The sequence below is a fragment of the Sardina pilchardus genome, chromosome 15 (genome assembly GCF_963854185.1).
Source record: "Sardina pilchardus chromosome 15, fSarPil1.1, whole genome shotgun sequence".
NCBI classification, from domain to species: domain Eukaryota; kingdom Metazoa; phylum Chordata; class Actinopteri; order Clupeiformes; family Clupeidae; genus Sardina; species Sardina pilchardus.
In genome coordinates this window covers 13,001,797-13,015,204 of record NC_085008.1, presented here as the reverse complement: position 1 = coordinate 13,015,204, position 13,408 = coordinate 13,001,797, and the positions used below count along the sequence as shown (strand labels likewise).

At 39.5% G+C, this 13,408-nt stretch overlaps 1 protein-coding gene across 1 annotated transcript in view; it reads left to right on the top strand.

Moving 5' to 3' along the window:
• acbd6 (acyl-CoA binding domain containing 6) overlaps positions 1 to 13,408 on the top strand; it is a 40,263-nt gene that overhangs the window by 7,187 nt on the left and 19,668 nt on the right. Inside the window, exon 4 of the mRNA XM_062556288.1 lies at positions 2,133 to 2,215. Coding sequence (XP_062412272.1) covers positions 2,133 to 2,215 — 83 coding nt within the window. The remainder of the gene's footprint in view (positions 1 to 2,132; positions 2,216 to 13,408) is intronic.

The following is a 13,408-nucleotide window of genomic DNA, read 5'->3' as shown; positions in this document are numbered from 1 at the left end:
AAAGGCCCAGGGAACTTTATCAGGATGCATAGTATTCTGGATCCATGAAATAACTGGTCTTTAAAAAATAAAATCTGCCTGCCTCTATGGGAATTTAACATATGGGTTCCAATACTTACGACCCCTGTATTTCAAGGAAAACATTTATTTATTTATGGTACATAATTCATTCACCAAGGAAATTGGTGTCCTTAAAGGTTGGATATTTCCTCATTTTTTGTGTAAGGCATTAAGATCAATTTCCAAAAGATGATTTTAGAATCCTCTTTTTAGTCAACTTTAGCATGGGTTCAAATACTTCAGAACCTCACTGCAGCTGATAGAGGGGCACAAAGCGAATGCAGAAGTGCTGTTCACCCTGTTACGAGTTGATGAACCACTGAAATGATATTGGAAGCGTTATTTTAAGATACAAAAACACATTTTAGCGTCACCTTAAATGGAGGTTGGTTGCAGACTGGTGCACTGAAAACGAGTGTGATCCCACTAATGTGTACCATTGAATCAGTGCTTACATTCCACATTCAACATTTATTGGAGCTTGGGTGTTTTGAGCCATCCCAGCCTAGCACTCAGGTTGGAGTCGCATAATGCCAGGGGAACACCCCCTCGTGTCCTGCTTCCTAAAAGACGCCAGCTGCCTGCAGCCAACGATCTCCACACCAATTCCCCCTGGGACCTCTAGGTGGTGCTAAAAGCTCTCTAGTGTGTCCTTCAAGTCCCTGAATGAGATTGAGGTCAAGCTGCTGTCGTTGCAAATGTGTCCTTTTTTTGCCCAGGCATTGGTCAATAAAATGAGGGATTTATCAGCCCTGTCGCTGCTGATGATTTTCTCTATGGCACTGCGCACAACTCTGCTTGTGCTATATTAATTGACTCACTTCATTGTCAAAGCGGATGTGCGAGAGTACTCTGCTTACTGGCCTCATTGCCAGATGCGAATGTGAGAGACTCACTCCGCTGATGACCTTCACTGCCTGAGCCGAACATGTGTGGAACACTCCGATGGTTCTCGGTGAGCTACAGTACATGTCTGTCTACAGTCGCAGCAAGGACAATGGTACACAAATTGTCACTGGTTAATTTTCAGTGAACTCGACACAAGATGTTAACCCTTTCATGCCTCATTGACTCCTGACACTGGCCATCCAGTCGCTTCAGAATGTTAAAAAGAATGAGTATTTTGCATCTGTTCTGAGAACCAAAGTTCTCATAGTCATACATTATATGTTGCGTGCAAATTGCAGGTAAAGATTTATATATCAGCTCCACATAGCTGCATTTTGCTGTTGAAGGTTCCAGGAACCTTTGTCCCTTTATTGCTCTTTGTAGCTGTATGTCTTGTGTAGTGAAATTTGTTTGACACAAAAGTTGAGTCAGGCTTGTCCTGTATGAGCTTTTGTCATATGCTCTGCCCTCCCTTCAGATTCTCCAGTCTCATTCTTCTCAGCCTCACAATGCAAGTGTCAGCATTCATCCCAGGGCTGCTAGCCCACAGTGACATGTTTCTTTCTTTCCTCACAGAAGCATTAGAGTGTGTGCTGAGGCAAGGACAAACTAGTGTGCATAAATGGAGGGTGAATGCGTGGCTTAGAAAACCTTCTCTGAAAAGAAGATGATTGTATTACTTTCCAGAACGGACAAATATTGTTTCCATATGTACAAGAGTAGGGGTAAGCACTCAGAGACACAGAGGTGAAGGATTGGAGTAATGTTGCAGGAAGGCGCATGCTATTTATTTGCCATTGTTTAAATGTGCCTCTTCAGCTGCTTGAATGATATGAAAGGACTTGGCTAGATTAAAATAATTCTATTTAAAAAAAAAAAATAGCAAAAGTGTATGATTATCAGAGGCTCGCAGGAGAAAATGTACACACATTCCGTAGAAAAAGGTAGCCTTAGTCACAAAGTCTCAAGGCTTTACGTGCTACATAGGAGCCATGTGGCTCTGACACTGAACTGAACAGCAAAATACATAAACATGATTATAATTCGAAGAGAGAGGGGTTTCTCCACAAGTTTGATGTAGGAGCATTTATTTTTCTGAAATTGACTTGTTTTTTGTTCAAATTGGTTGATTTGATATGAAGTGACCAATGGAATGGCTTGTATGTTTGTTTTCTCTGCTGTAGGCATCTGATCGAAGGGGTACAGATCAAAGGATGGGATTTGGTGGCCCAGCAGTCAGCTCACTTTATCAAGAGGAAACGATAAGGTAACTGAACAAGCATGTGAACACTGTCCATACTGTCCACTTGTACCATAGCTTTAATTAGGCCATTTGACATTTGACCCAGTGCAGTGTGGCTACATTGACTGAAGGAGGAAGACCAGAAAGCACTGCTTGGTCCTATGAATGAAACATTTAGCCTACATTTAAAACGCCCAGACCACTCCTGTTGACAAGAGTATAATTCTATACTATTTCTGCAGTAAGGTATTTCCGTTGCCTACAGTACCATAGGAGTTTGTCAAGTCTGAAGTATCACCTCAGTGGAAGTACGAGTTAGCACACCACTTGATGACAATAATGCTAGCTGCCAGTTTTGTCAAAGTGAACTTTGTTTACTTAGCCTACCCTATGACCAATTAACTAACCAACTAACTACCTTACTAAATCGACTACATCTGTTGCATACTTGAAGCTGAATGTATTCTCAAGTGAGTTGAATGTGGTTACATTTATTTCCATTCCAATAACTTCAGACATTTCTGTTCGCTGTTGAATGCTGCTTTTCCTTGTCTCGTCTTCTCAGTTTAGTTCAATCTTTTTCTACTCAACTACTTGAACTGCTATTTCTTATCCTGGACTGCCACCTACAGCAACATAGTAATTGTGTGAATAAAAATCTACAACATGTTTGAATGGGCAAAAAAAGACAAACCACACGTTCAAAAAAGAATGTAATGTCTACAACACTGCTTTGAGCTCACATATTTTAATATTAAAAAGTATGCAACGTTTCAACCCAACTGAGTCTTCTTCAGGCAAAAGGTATACCTCACATTACCTTGGTCTTAGGCTACTGCACATGTCATAGACCTGAAGTTCGCCTACAAAAAAAGAACCAATCTGCCATTTTTACCCATTGAAGAAGATGCAGGTGAGATGCAAGCCGAGATGCAAGCTGAGATGTTGTCCACTCAGAAATGTAATTAGGCTACTCCCACATCCTTAAAGTGACATGCACTCAATTAGACTTACTGTATACACCAATGACATTAAAGAGAAGTGTAGCTTAAAGGTGACATAGAATGGAAATCATTTTTGTCTTGGTTTTGATTAATTAAGAGAGGTTGTGCATAACCAAAGAGCTATCATGAGGCATGGTTGTGCTCTCCTTCATATGAAAATCTTGAACTTAAAAATAGCTACTAAAAAATAGGCGAATTAGAACAAAGCCTACTTGTGAGAGGTTGCCAAAGAGAGCGCAATTTAGTCAAACAGACCATTTCAATACCCAGCCTAAATATAAGGTTTTAATTGGGCTTGTAAAATTGCAATTGAGTTTAATTTTTATTAATCAAAGTTGAATATATACTATTGTAACATCAGAGAACACAGTACAATACTCTATTCATCCATTCTATGTGCTCTTTAATAGTTAAAAAATCAAAATATGAAATATTGAAATCATTAAGTACATAGTTGCCTATTTGTAATTATGCATTTGTAATTACAAAATATGAATTATTAAAACAATATGAACTTGATATGAAATCCAAACATAAAGAATTGAAACATATGACATGGTGACATCTTTTTAGGTGGTGGCTGTCTTGGTTGGACTGTTCTACAAAAAGCTAAACTGCTTTGTGAATTAGCCTACCACAGCCAAAGCATTTCTTCATTTAGCTACAAGCAAAGTACTTAGATTTTTTGTAATCCATTACTTTTCTCTCGAAATCTTGGAGGGACCGGATGATGTTGTAGATGGAATGCAGCTTATAGCCTATTTGTACGTGATGTACACAAACATAAATAAGAGAGAGGGAATTGACATAGCCTTACCGTATTTCACTTCACATATTGACCCCAGAAGAACAGGTGCCATTTGATGTTTTGCAAAAAAACATTTCCGGAGGAGGTCCTTTTTCACTGGTTGGGCCATGTTCTGGAATCTGTATTTAGAGGCAGACAGGGTGTACATATTTTGACTGGGACTGTATGAGTGTTTTACGTTCTTGGACTTAACCTGGTAGAAACAGCAACATTACACAGAAGCTGTGCAGACTCACCTTAATAATAAGTATTTTAAAAACCTCAGAAATAACATTAACAGAAGCATTAACATGAACTTACTCACAGATAACATTATAATGTTGTTACCTTCATAACAGCTAACGTTAACATTTGTGACAACTCAAGAATTTCAATGAGCACTTAACAATAAACATTGGCTCTGCTTCAATGAAAGCTAGGTAATGCAATGAAACACGGATGCAAACTAGCCACAGCGGAACTATATAGGCTAACTTTAGAGTTAGTAGAATGTTGTGTATGCTGGGTAATTGCCCACAGTAGACATGCAGGCTACTATTGAAGTTAAAGGTGTTCTGTTGCGATGTTACACGGTTTCTAAGGTAATTTTTTTTGTCATATACAGCAAATATCACCTCACCATCCATCCACTAGCTGCCTTTGCCTGGAATACACTGTAAAAAAAAAAAAAAAAACGCTCTCTGTGGACAGCCTGGACCATAAAAACATAGCAAACTGTTCCGGTCACCGATGAGATGTGTGTTTAGGAGAGTTTCAGTTGCACAGGAGGGAGGGGGAGGGAGTAGCGAGCTAGCTAGCTCTGTTTTGTTTGAATGCCAGCAGAAGTGATGCTACCCAGCATCGCTTACAGCACCTTTAAAGGATAACTCTCGCCAAAATGCATCCTAGGGTGTTTTTGTGAATGTTCCAGAACTTTCATTTAAAAGCATAATTACGTCAGTGCCACTTTTAAGCTTGTCTGAGCTCGGGTGAAGTGGCGTTTTGAGTGGGAATGGTAGGGGCACTACTATTTTGATACATGATCGCCTCAAAGAGGAGGCTTGACACAACATGAAACTTTGACCAAAGTATGAACACATGAACTCGGGCATTGAGAGCATTTTTTGGGTACACATAGTTTACTAAAATAAAGTTTTGGAACAACTCACTTGGTTTTTCTGCTTGCCGCCATCTTGCCAGTCAAGGAGTGAGTTGTCCAAAACCTTTCTTTATCAGTTTTGCCAATAATTGTAGGCTGAGCCATACTAAAAGTCACATTTATTGGAAAGCTAGGCAGAAAAACATAGGATTTTTTTTACCATGATATCTATCGGGGTATTGAAAATGGTGTGACCACTACATTTCTGGTATTATGACCAGAGTATCGCTAGTATCAGACTGTTTTGTTCACTGGCTCACAGAATTCTTATTCATCCCTCTAACTCCACCACTTCTCTTTCCCATTTTAACAATGCTTTCCGTTTAGCATTTGATTCCAGCAGACTATTTGCAGTGCTCAACCTTACTTTCAGGTGGTATGTATGCTTGGCTTAAGTGGTATGTATTTTCTCATACCTTCATGTCCTCCTGACATTTCACTGTAGTATACAGTACATGGCTGCATTTGTATATATAAATATATAAACAATTAGCTTTATTAGACAAATCTTGCTGGGATTAAATGCGTATGGCCTGTAGAATAATGTATAGATAGGAAATAAGTACCCTCTTCCATAGATTGAGCATACCTTGCTTAAGGACCTCTTGTCAGTTGATACTGACACATCAGTGGGTTGAACGAAGATGATGTTTAGGTGGTGGTCATATTTAATTGAAAAGCTATGAGACCATCAGAAATTACAAAATTACAGCAAAGCTGTGTTAGTCATCATGGGCTGTAAACTCTAGAATCATCCAAGAGTAAACAGATGAGTAAATCTTGGATTGGCTCTTGGATTGGATTGGCTACTCATTGGCAAGAACCAAAAGACATAAAAGGACAGATGCCGATCTGGCTTTCTTTCTGTTGGACTAGTAATTAACGTTAGTTATTTCAACCTCACTTCCTTTGACCTCATCTTCAGTCATCCCTGCATCTGCCATGATGTGGATACTGAGAATACCAAGTTATCCTCTAATGGCAATTTAAGAATTGTGTGCTGTACATTAGATCTTTTTAGGTCCAATTTTCTAGTAGGTACTGGTCAAGTTTTGGGGAAGCATACCTTAACACATAACAGTCCAGTACCCATAAGGACCCAGGTTCAAGTCTGGGCTATGTTCTCTTCCTACTCCCATCTGTCTCCTATTCATTTCCTGATTATACTCCACTGTGCTCTCAATGAACACAAAACAGCATTCTGAAGTAGTTTTAATTCATTGTCCCTTCTAAAAAAATTGGACCTAAAATGTTTCTTTTTTTCTGTCTAGTTGGCTAAACTACAGTAACTACACTGCCTGACCAAAAAAAAATGTCACACACTCTAATATTTAATATATTGGACCATACAGTAACTGATTACGGCATGCATTCGTTGTGGCATCGTTTCCACAAGCTTCTGCATTTATTTCCATCCAGCATTGCACTTTTATTGAATTGATGACGGGAGATATGAACCACTGTGCAGTCTTCTCCAGCACAGCCCAGATTCTCAGTGCGGTTAAGGTCTGGAGTCCGTGGTGGCCAATTCTATGTGTGAAAGTGATGTCTCATGTTCCCTGAACCAATCTTTCACAATTTGAGCCCGATGAATCCTGGCATTGTCATCTTGGAATATGCCTGTTCCATCAGCGAAGAAAAAATCCATTGGTTGAATAACCTGGTCATTCGGTATATTCAGGTAGTCAGCTGACCTCCTTCTTTGGGCTCGTAATGTTGCTGAACCAACCTGATCATCTGCAGCAAACCCCAGATTATAGCACTGCCCCCACAGGGAGCACCATTTGCTTAGTTAAATCCAGGTGGTGACCTTTTTTCGGCCAGGCAGTGTATGTAGCCTATACTTTTTGCTCTGGTTGTTGGTGTGTGACTCGATGCCTGTGAGACAGGGGTCTTTCTAACCCCCACTTCACGTACGAGATTAGTTTAACCAGGATACTGGTGGTGATTTAAAAGGGCTGATAAAAATAAACAGCTCTTGGAAAGTCGTTTTTATTTTTTACAGTGAGCAAGTGCTAAGACAAGTCAAGGGCTTGTATCAAAGAACAGCCTGTAATGGGCATTGCTGTGCACAACTGCCTTATGCACAGCCTCCCAGAAATCCAACACTGCTATCCAACACAACACTGAACCTACTCTCTCCCTTTCACCCTTAAATAGGATAATTAGAAGAGCTCACTTGGATAGACACACACACACACGAGACAAAACATAAGACATAGCTTTACAAAGTGATATAGAGAGATAGACAGACAGATAGATAGCCACATGCTTTCTCTCCATACAGACAGTAAAACTGCAAACATTGACAAATTTAGAATACATATACCCGCTCACCACACCCGTTCCAAACATCCCCACACGTGTTTCCACACAGGACCAGTTTGTTGAGTTAGCAAGCAAAATATCTTGAGTGTTGTATATGTTTGACCAGTGATTCTATTGCTAACTGTAGAATGGAAAAGCTGAATCAGTGAGTACCTCACTGACTATGTTTACATGAACATTAATATTCCAACTATTGACCGTATTCAGAAATAGACAATAGGGTCATTCCGTGTCAAATCACCCAGTGCCGGAAAGTGACCCTCTCCGAAGAAATCTGAAATAAATCACAGGTGTTTGTAGACTAGACCTATGCACAAATCTGAAATAGTATACCTGGATCACTAATGGTTTAAAATCTACAGCCCTTTGAAGCTTCAAGTTATTTTAAGCATTGTGATGAACAATCCTTTTTGGTCAACTTGCAACGTTATTGGTTCTTTTGGTATTTCACACACATCAGTGAAACTATGTGAATGGAAGCACATTTTCCTGTTGAATTAAGAAATCTAATCAGATGAGACATGTCTTGTGTAATTTCCCCTCTGCAAAGCTCTGAAAATGGCTATAAATTCATTATGTGAAAAGACATCATCACTTTTGAAGGCTTCTCATTCGAAAGGTACGTGCCACAAATTTCATCAGGTTTTTTTCCCACTCATATATGGACTATAAGGTCATGTCCATGCATCAACTTTGGTTGTAATTGTTGTCATATTGTCAGAGCATTTTGTTTTAATTGGGCTTGATTTTCAAAAAGCCCATTTTTGTGCTATCATTTCACCATGTGGACAGTTAACAGGATTTTTTTTAATTTTACCATATCACATTCTGTATGTGAGGATCATCTGTCCAAAATTTGGGCTTGTTGCTGAGTTTCTTTATTGGAGATATGATTTTTGGAAAATATTCTCTATAAATCCACTGAACTTGCATTGGATCTGCAGTACCTGCTCCTTTAATACAATGGAAGTCAATGGAAGAGTAAGAGATTCACTTGTTTGCTGCACATATCCAATCTAAACACACATTTTATGGTTCATAGTTGAATTGCTCCAAGTAATGATTGCAACGTGAACAACATACTACTCATAAATAAATCTTATTTAGAGAAAATAAGCGGATCAAGCAAATTATACACACATAAGACTGACTGATCATACATGAAACATGTTCATGAAAGTCATGAACATGTTCAAGAAAAAAGGGGTTTCAAGAATTCAGTGCATTGTCAGATGCAGGAAAAGCGTCAGATGCAGTTCAGAGCAGGTATTTCACTTGATGAAGATGACCATGCATGTTTCCATCACATTAAAGTATTCATCAAAAGGTATGAGGGCTCAAAACGCTATTGCCTGGATCCAAGACGCATTCATGAAAAGGAGATAACTCATCAAGTATCTTTTTAAAATACCTGATCTCTACTGAAACAATACTTTTTTCTGCATCCGGCAATGCACTGAATTTTAGAACCCCCCCTTTTTTAATGTTCCTTCATGACATTCATTTTCCCACTTCTTTCCCAGATAACATGGAGACAAACCACTGATCCACCTTGATACTCCTTGTCTCTCACAGAGGACTGCATACCAAGCATATAGGCCCCTTCTCAACCTCTCTCCTCAACTCTGGAGGAAGGTCCTCCAGGCTCATTCCCACTGATCTAACTAACACTGGATATGCTATCCTATTGTTGCCGCCCCATCATTCTTCATCAGTGGGAACTGCCAAAGATGGCAATTATGCTAAATCCTCTTGCTGCATGTTTGATGACCAGTCAGTCTTATGTGTGTATAATTTGCTTGATCTGCTTATTTTCTCTAAATAAGATTTATTTATGAGTAGTATGTTGTTCATGTTGCAATCATTACTTGGAGCAATTCAACTATGATCCATAAAATGTGTGTTTTAGATTGGATATGTGCAGCAAACAAGTGAATCTCTTACTCTTCCATTGACTTCCATTGTATTAAAAGAGCACCCCATGTGGTGCAAAGTGGTACTGCAGATCCAATGCAAGTTCAGTGGATTTATAGAGAATATTTTCCAAAAATCATATCTCCAATAAAGAAACTCAGCAACAAGTCCAAATTTTGGACAGATGATCCTCACATACAGAATGTGATATGGTAAAATTAAAAAAAATCCTGTTAACTGTCCACATGGTGAAATGATAGGACGAAAATGGGCTTTTTGAAAATCAAGCCCAATTAAAACAAAATGCTCTGGCAATATGACAACAATTACAACCAAAGTTGATGCATGGACATGACCTTATAGTCCATATATGAGTGGGAAAAAAACTGATGAAATTTGTGGCACATACCTTTCAAATGAGAAGCCTTCAAAAGTGATGATGTCTTTTCACATAATGAATTTATAGCCATTTTCAGAGCTTTGCAGAGGGGAAATTACACAAGACACGTCTCATCTGATTAGATTTCTTAATTCAACAGGAAAATGTGCTTCCATTCACGTAGTTTCACTGATTTGTGTGAAATACCAAAAGAACCAATAACGTTGCAAGTTGACCAAAAAGGATTGTTCACCACAATGCTTAAAATGACTTGAAGCTTCAAAGGGCTGTAGATTTTAAACCATTAGTGATCCAGGTATACTATTTCAGATTTGTGCATAGGTCTAGTCTACAAACACCTGTGATTTATTTCAGATTTTTTTGGAGAGGGTCACTTTCCAAATGTAGCTGAAATTGGGTGATTTGACACGGAATGACCCAATATTGCCATTATGGTGGTTACACCAGTTGTTGATAGAATGTTCCATTTATACTCCTGTTTGCATGTCACACGGCACAGTCCAATTGGTAACTAATACAGTACGTAAGTAACTAATAACTAAAAAGTTCTAAACGTTCCTCCTGTTATTGATTCCATAGTAGCCTTATCACTACCTGAGCTATACTACCGCCATTACAGAAGTAATAGAAATGTGATAAACTAGTTATTAATCTCAGTGAACTGTGTGACGTGAACAGCAATATGAATGGAAGATTCTGTTAACAAGTCATGTAAACACCAGAATCGCAATGCTGTCTTATTTGACTGGTTGGGCTGAGGTTTGATAATAAAATAAAATAAAATGTAATCAAGTAGATTATATTTATATTAAGATAAAAGTTGGTATTGTTTTTAGTATAGAGACTTGCCTAGAACTCTCTCGTAAGGCACGATGGAGGTGGTTTTAAAGCACACAGGGACAGCTGCCTGCACTAGTGACTGATTAAATGTGTCCGTCTAAACCTTAGTCAGCTGCACAGCACAGGCCCTGAGGATGCGTCCGGGACGCCATCAAGACCAGCAGCTTTACGTACATTAGTCCTGCTCAGTGCTACACACACACATCGGTGGGGGAGACATTCTGCTCAAAAAACTAGTCCAGTTAAGAGTCAGTCCTTTTCTGATCAAGTGGTTTCACTCTTTTTTTTTTTTTAAGAAACATGCCATAAGTTAAATTTAACTCCACACTCTGATGCTTCAGTAAGCAGCACAGCTCACCATTCTTGTTTTCCATTTATACAAATGATCGTGTCATTTGTGTGGTTGTGTGTTTAGGGTTTGTGAAAGCATTATGTCAATCATAAAGCTACCATAGAGTCCATTTTGCGCGGTGGCATCACCAGCTGGTTGGGGAATCTTACAGTTTTGTTCAAGTCCCAACTTTGCGATCAAGTCAAAATAGCAGGAAATATTATCGGAGACCCTGCTCCTCTCACTCCTCAAGACTCGTTTAGCAGTCCACTCTACAGCAGGCCGACAGAATTCTGTCTGACCCCTCCCATGTGCTGTACCAAGAATATTCAATTCAATTCAATTCAATTCAATTCCATTCAAAAAGCGTTATTTATCCCTGAGGGGCAATTTCCCCATGCAGGCATAGTGACCTAGCACAACATATCTAGTAAGACAGGACAAAAGAAAGAGCAGGACAGACAGGGGCAGGGCTGTGTTGCGGGGGAGGTTAGTCCCTGGAGAGGGTGAGGGGGCCTAGGAGCTCAGTCAAGTTCAAAATGTGAATAGCCTCAAAAGTAAAGGTAGCCTTCCTCCTGTTAGTCTTAGAAAGACGACAGCGCATATGAGCTACAAATATTAATTTGTCCCCGTTCCCCCTGTCAGTCAAAATGCTTAATGGGCAACTTGGGCAGAACAGTAGGAAAGCCCAAAAATGATAATAAGGGCTGTGTATAAGGGGCTGAACTGAGTGTAGAAGTGCTGAGGCTGTCGAGTCAACTTTATTGATATAGCGCATTTCATACACAGGTCTGTCTCACTCACTCACTCACTCACTCACTCACTCACTCACTCACACTCTCTCTCTCTCTCTCTCACACACTCTCTCTCTCTCTCGCTCTCTCTCTCTCTCTCTCTCACTCACTCACTCACTCTCTCTCTGACCTCACGATTATAGCTGGTGGACACAGTAAACGCTCATCAGAAGACCGTAGTGGGCAGTTATCCCTTATCCCTTACATAGTCTTGGCTTTGACTTTGATCATTCTAGACCAGTTGTTCCCAAACTTTTTTCCTGCATGCCACCTTCTCCATTCTGACTTTACTCACGTACCCCCACCATCCGTCACATTAAAAAGTAACATTCTATTGATGTTTCCCAGGCATCATGTTTAATTAGCCGCCCTTTTTTTAATAAAAACATAACCTGCTATAGAGTTTGCAAGTTATATCCTTAAATGTCATGTTTACATATCATTATGACCTGATTCGAATTTATTTAGTTATTCATGAATTAATTTCAAAAGATTTTAAAAAAATCATTTTTAGCACCTCTCCACCATAGCCCTTTTCATCTCACGTTCTCCTTAGAATCAGCTCAGGAGTTTTGGAATCCCTGTTCTAGAGGATTGCTGTCCTTTACATTGTTTTAACTGCTCCAGCGTTGCTTTAGCTTTAAGCCTTTGGTAATTGTTCTACTAGTGAGCAACACATCTCCCAAGCCTTTGTTAACTGACTACAGCAGGTTTTAATGATATTTTGTAAATCTTATTTCCTGAACTGAACTTCTACTAGAACTTCTACTACTGAACTTTTAAAAGGTAATGGCCGGACTGTGGTTGCCGCTCTCCCTAGTCAATATCTTCCTCTGACAGTTGGTTTGAGGGGTTAACCTTATCTGGTTTTCTAGATCCATTGTTTGAACTTTACAGGAAGCAACCGAAAGAAATAGAGGTACTGTATGTATCTGTCTGCTCAAATACTGGATTCATACTGTTTCTTTACAGTTACGGAATTAAGCATGGGCTGTGGTGTATTGTAAGGATCATGTTCATGTTGCACAGCACTTGTAATGACATTTTAAGTCTATCAAAAGGCACAAACACAGTCCAAAATATGCTCTCATTGCATAACTTTGTAGCTGTCTAGCTGCACTAGCTACTAGCAGGATAAGTGTATTTTGTTTTCCCACTGAGAGTACTTGGTGACCTTGAACAACAGGGCCCTATGTTGAATATGGCCAGAGTTCTCCTTTAATAAACCTTTCCATTTGCGGACAAAATGCTGACTGTTGGGTAAAAAGAAGACTTCAGTATCACTCTTTTTTCACTTTGTTCTGAATTTAGAGTTGATGACCATTAGGGGTGCAACGGATCATCATTGATCCGTGATCCGTTCGGATCAGTATCTTCGGTTCGGCACACACATGATCCGCGGACTGATTTATAATAATTATTAATAATAATGTCCGTGTGTTCTTTTGAAGTAACATGCGTGTCCACAAGGCATGCTTCTAGTCCCTCCCTTCTCTGCTCCCCTAGCCTGCCTGCGCATCTTTTCTGCTCTCACACACGTTATTAGCGGTCATGCCATAACCAGCAATACATGGCTGCTAGTTTAAGTGCTGATGTGTAATAGCCTAATATCAAGTTCGTTTGTGCACACTTACATCTCAAGTTCGTTGCGCACCTACCT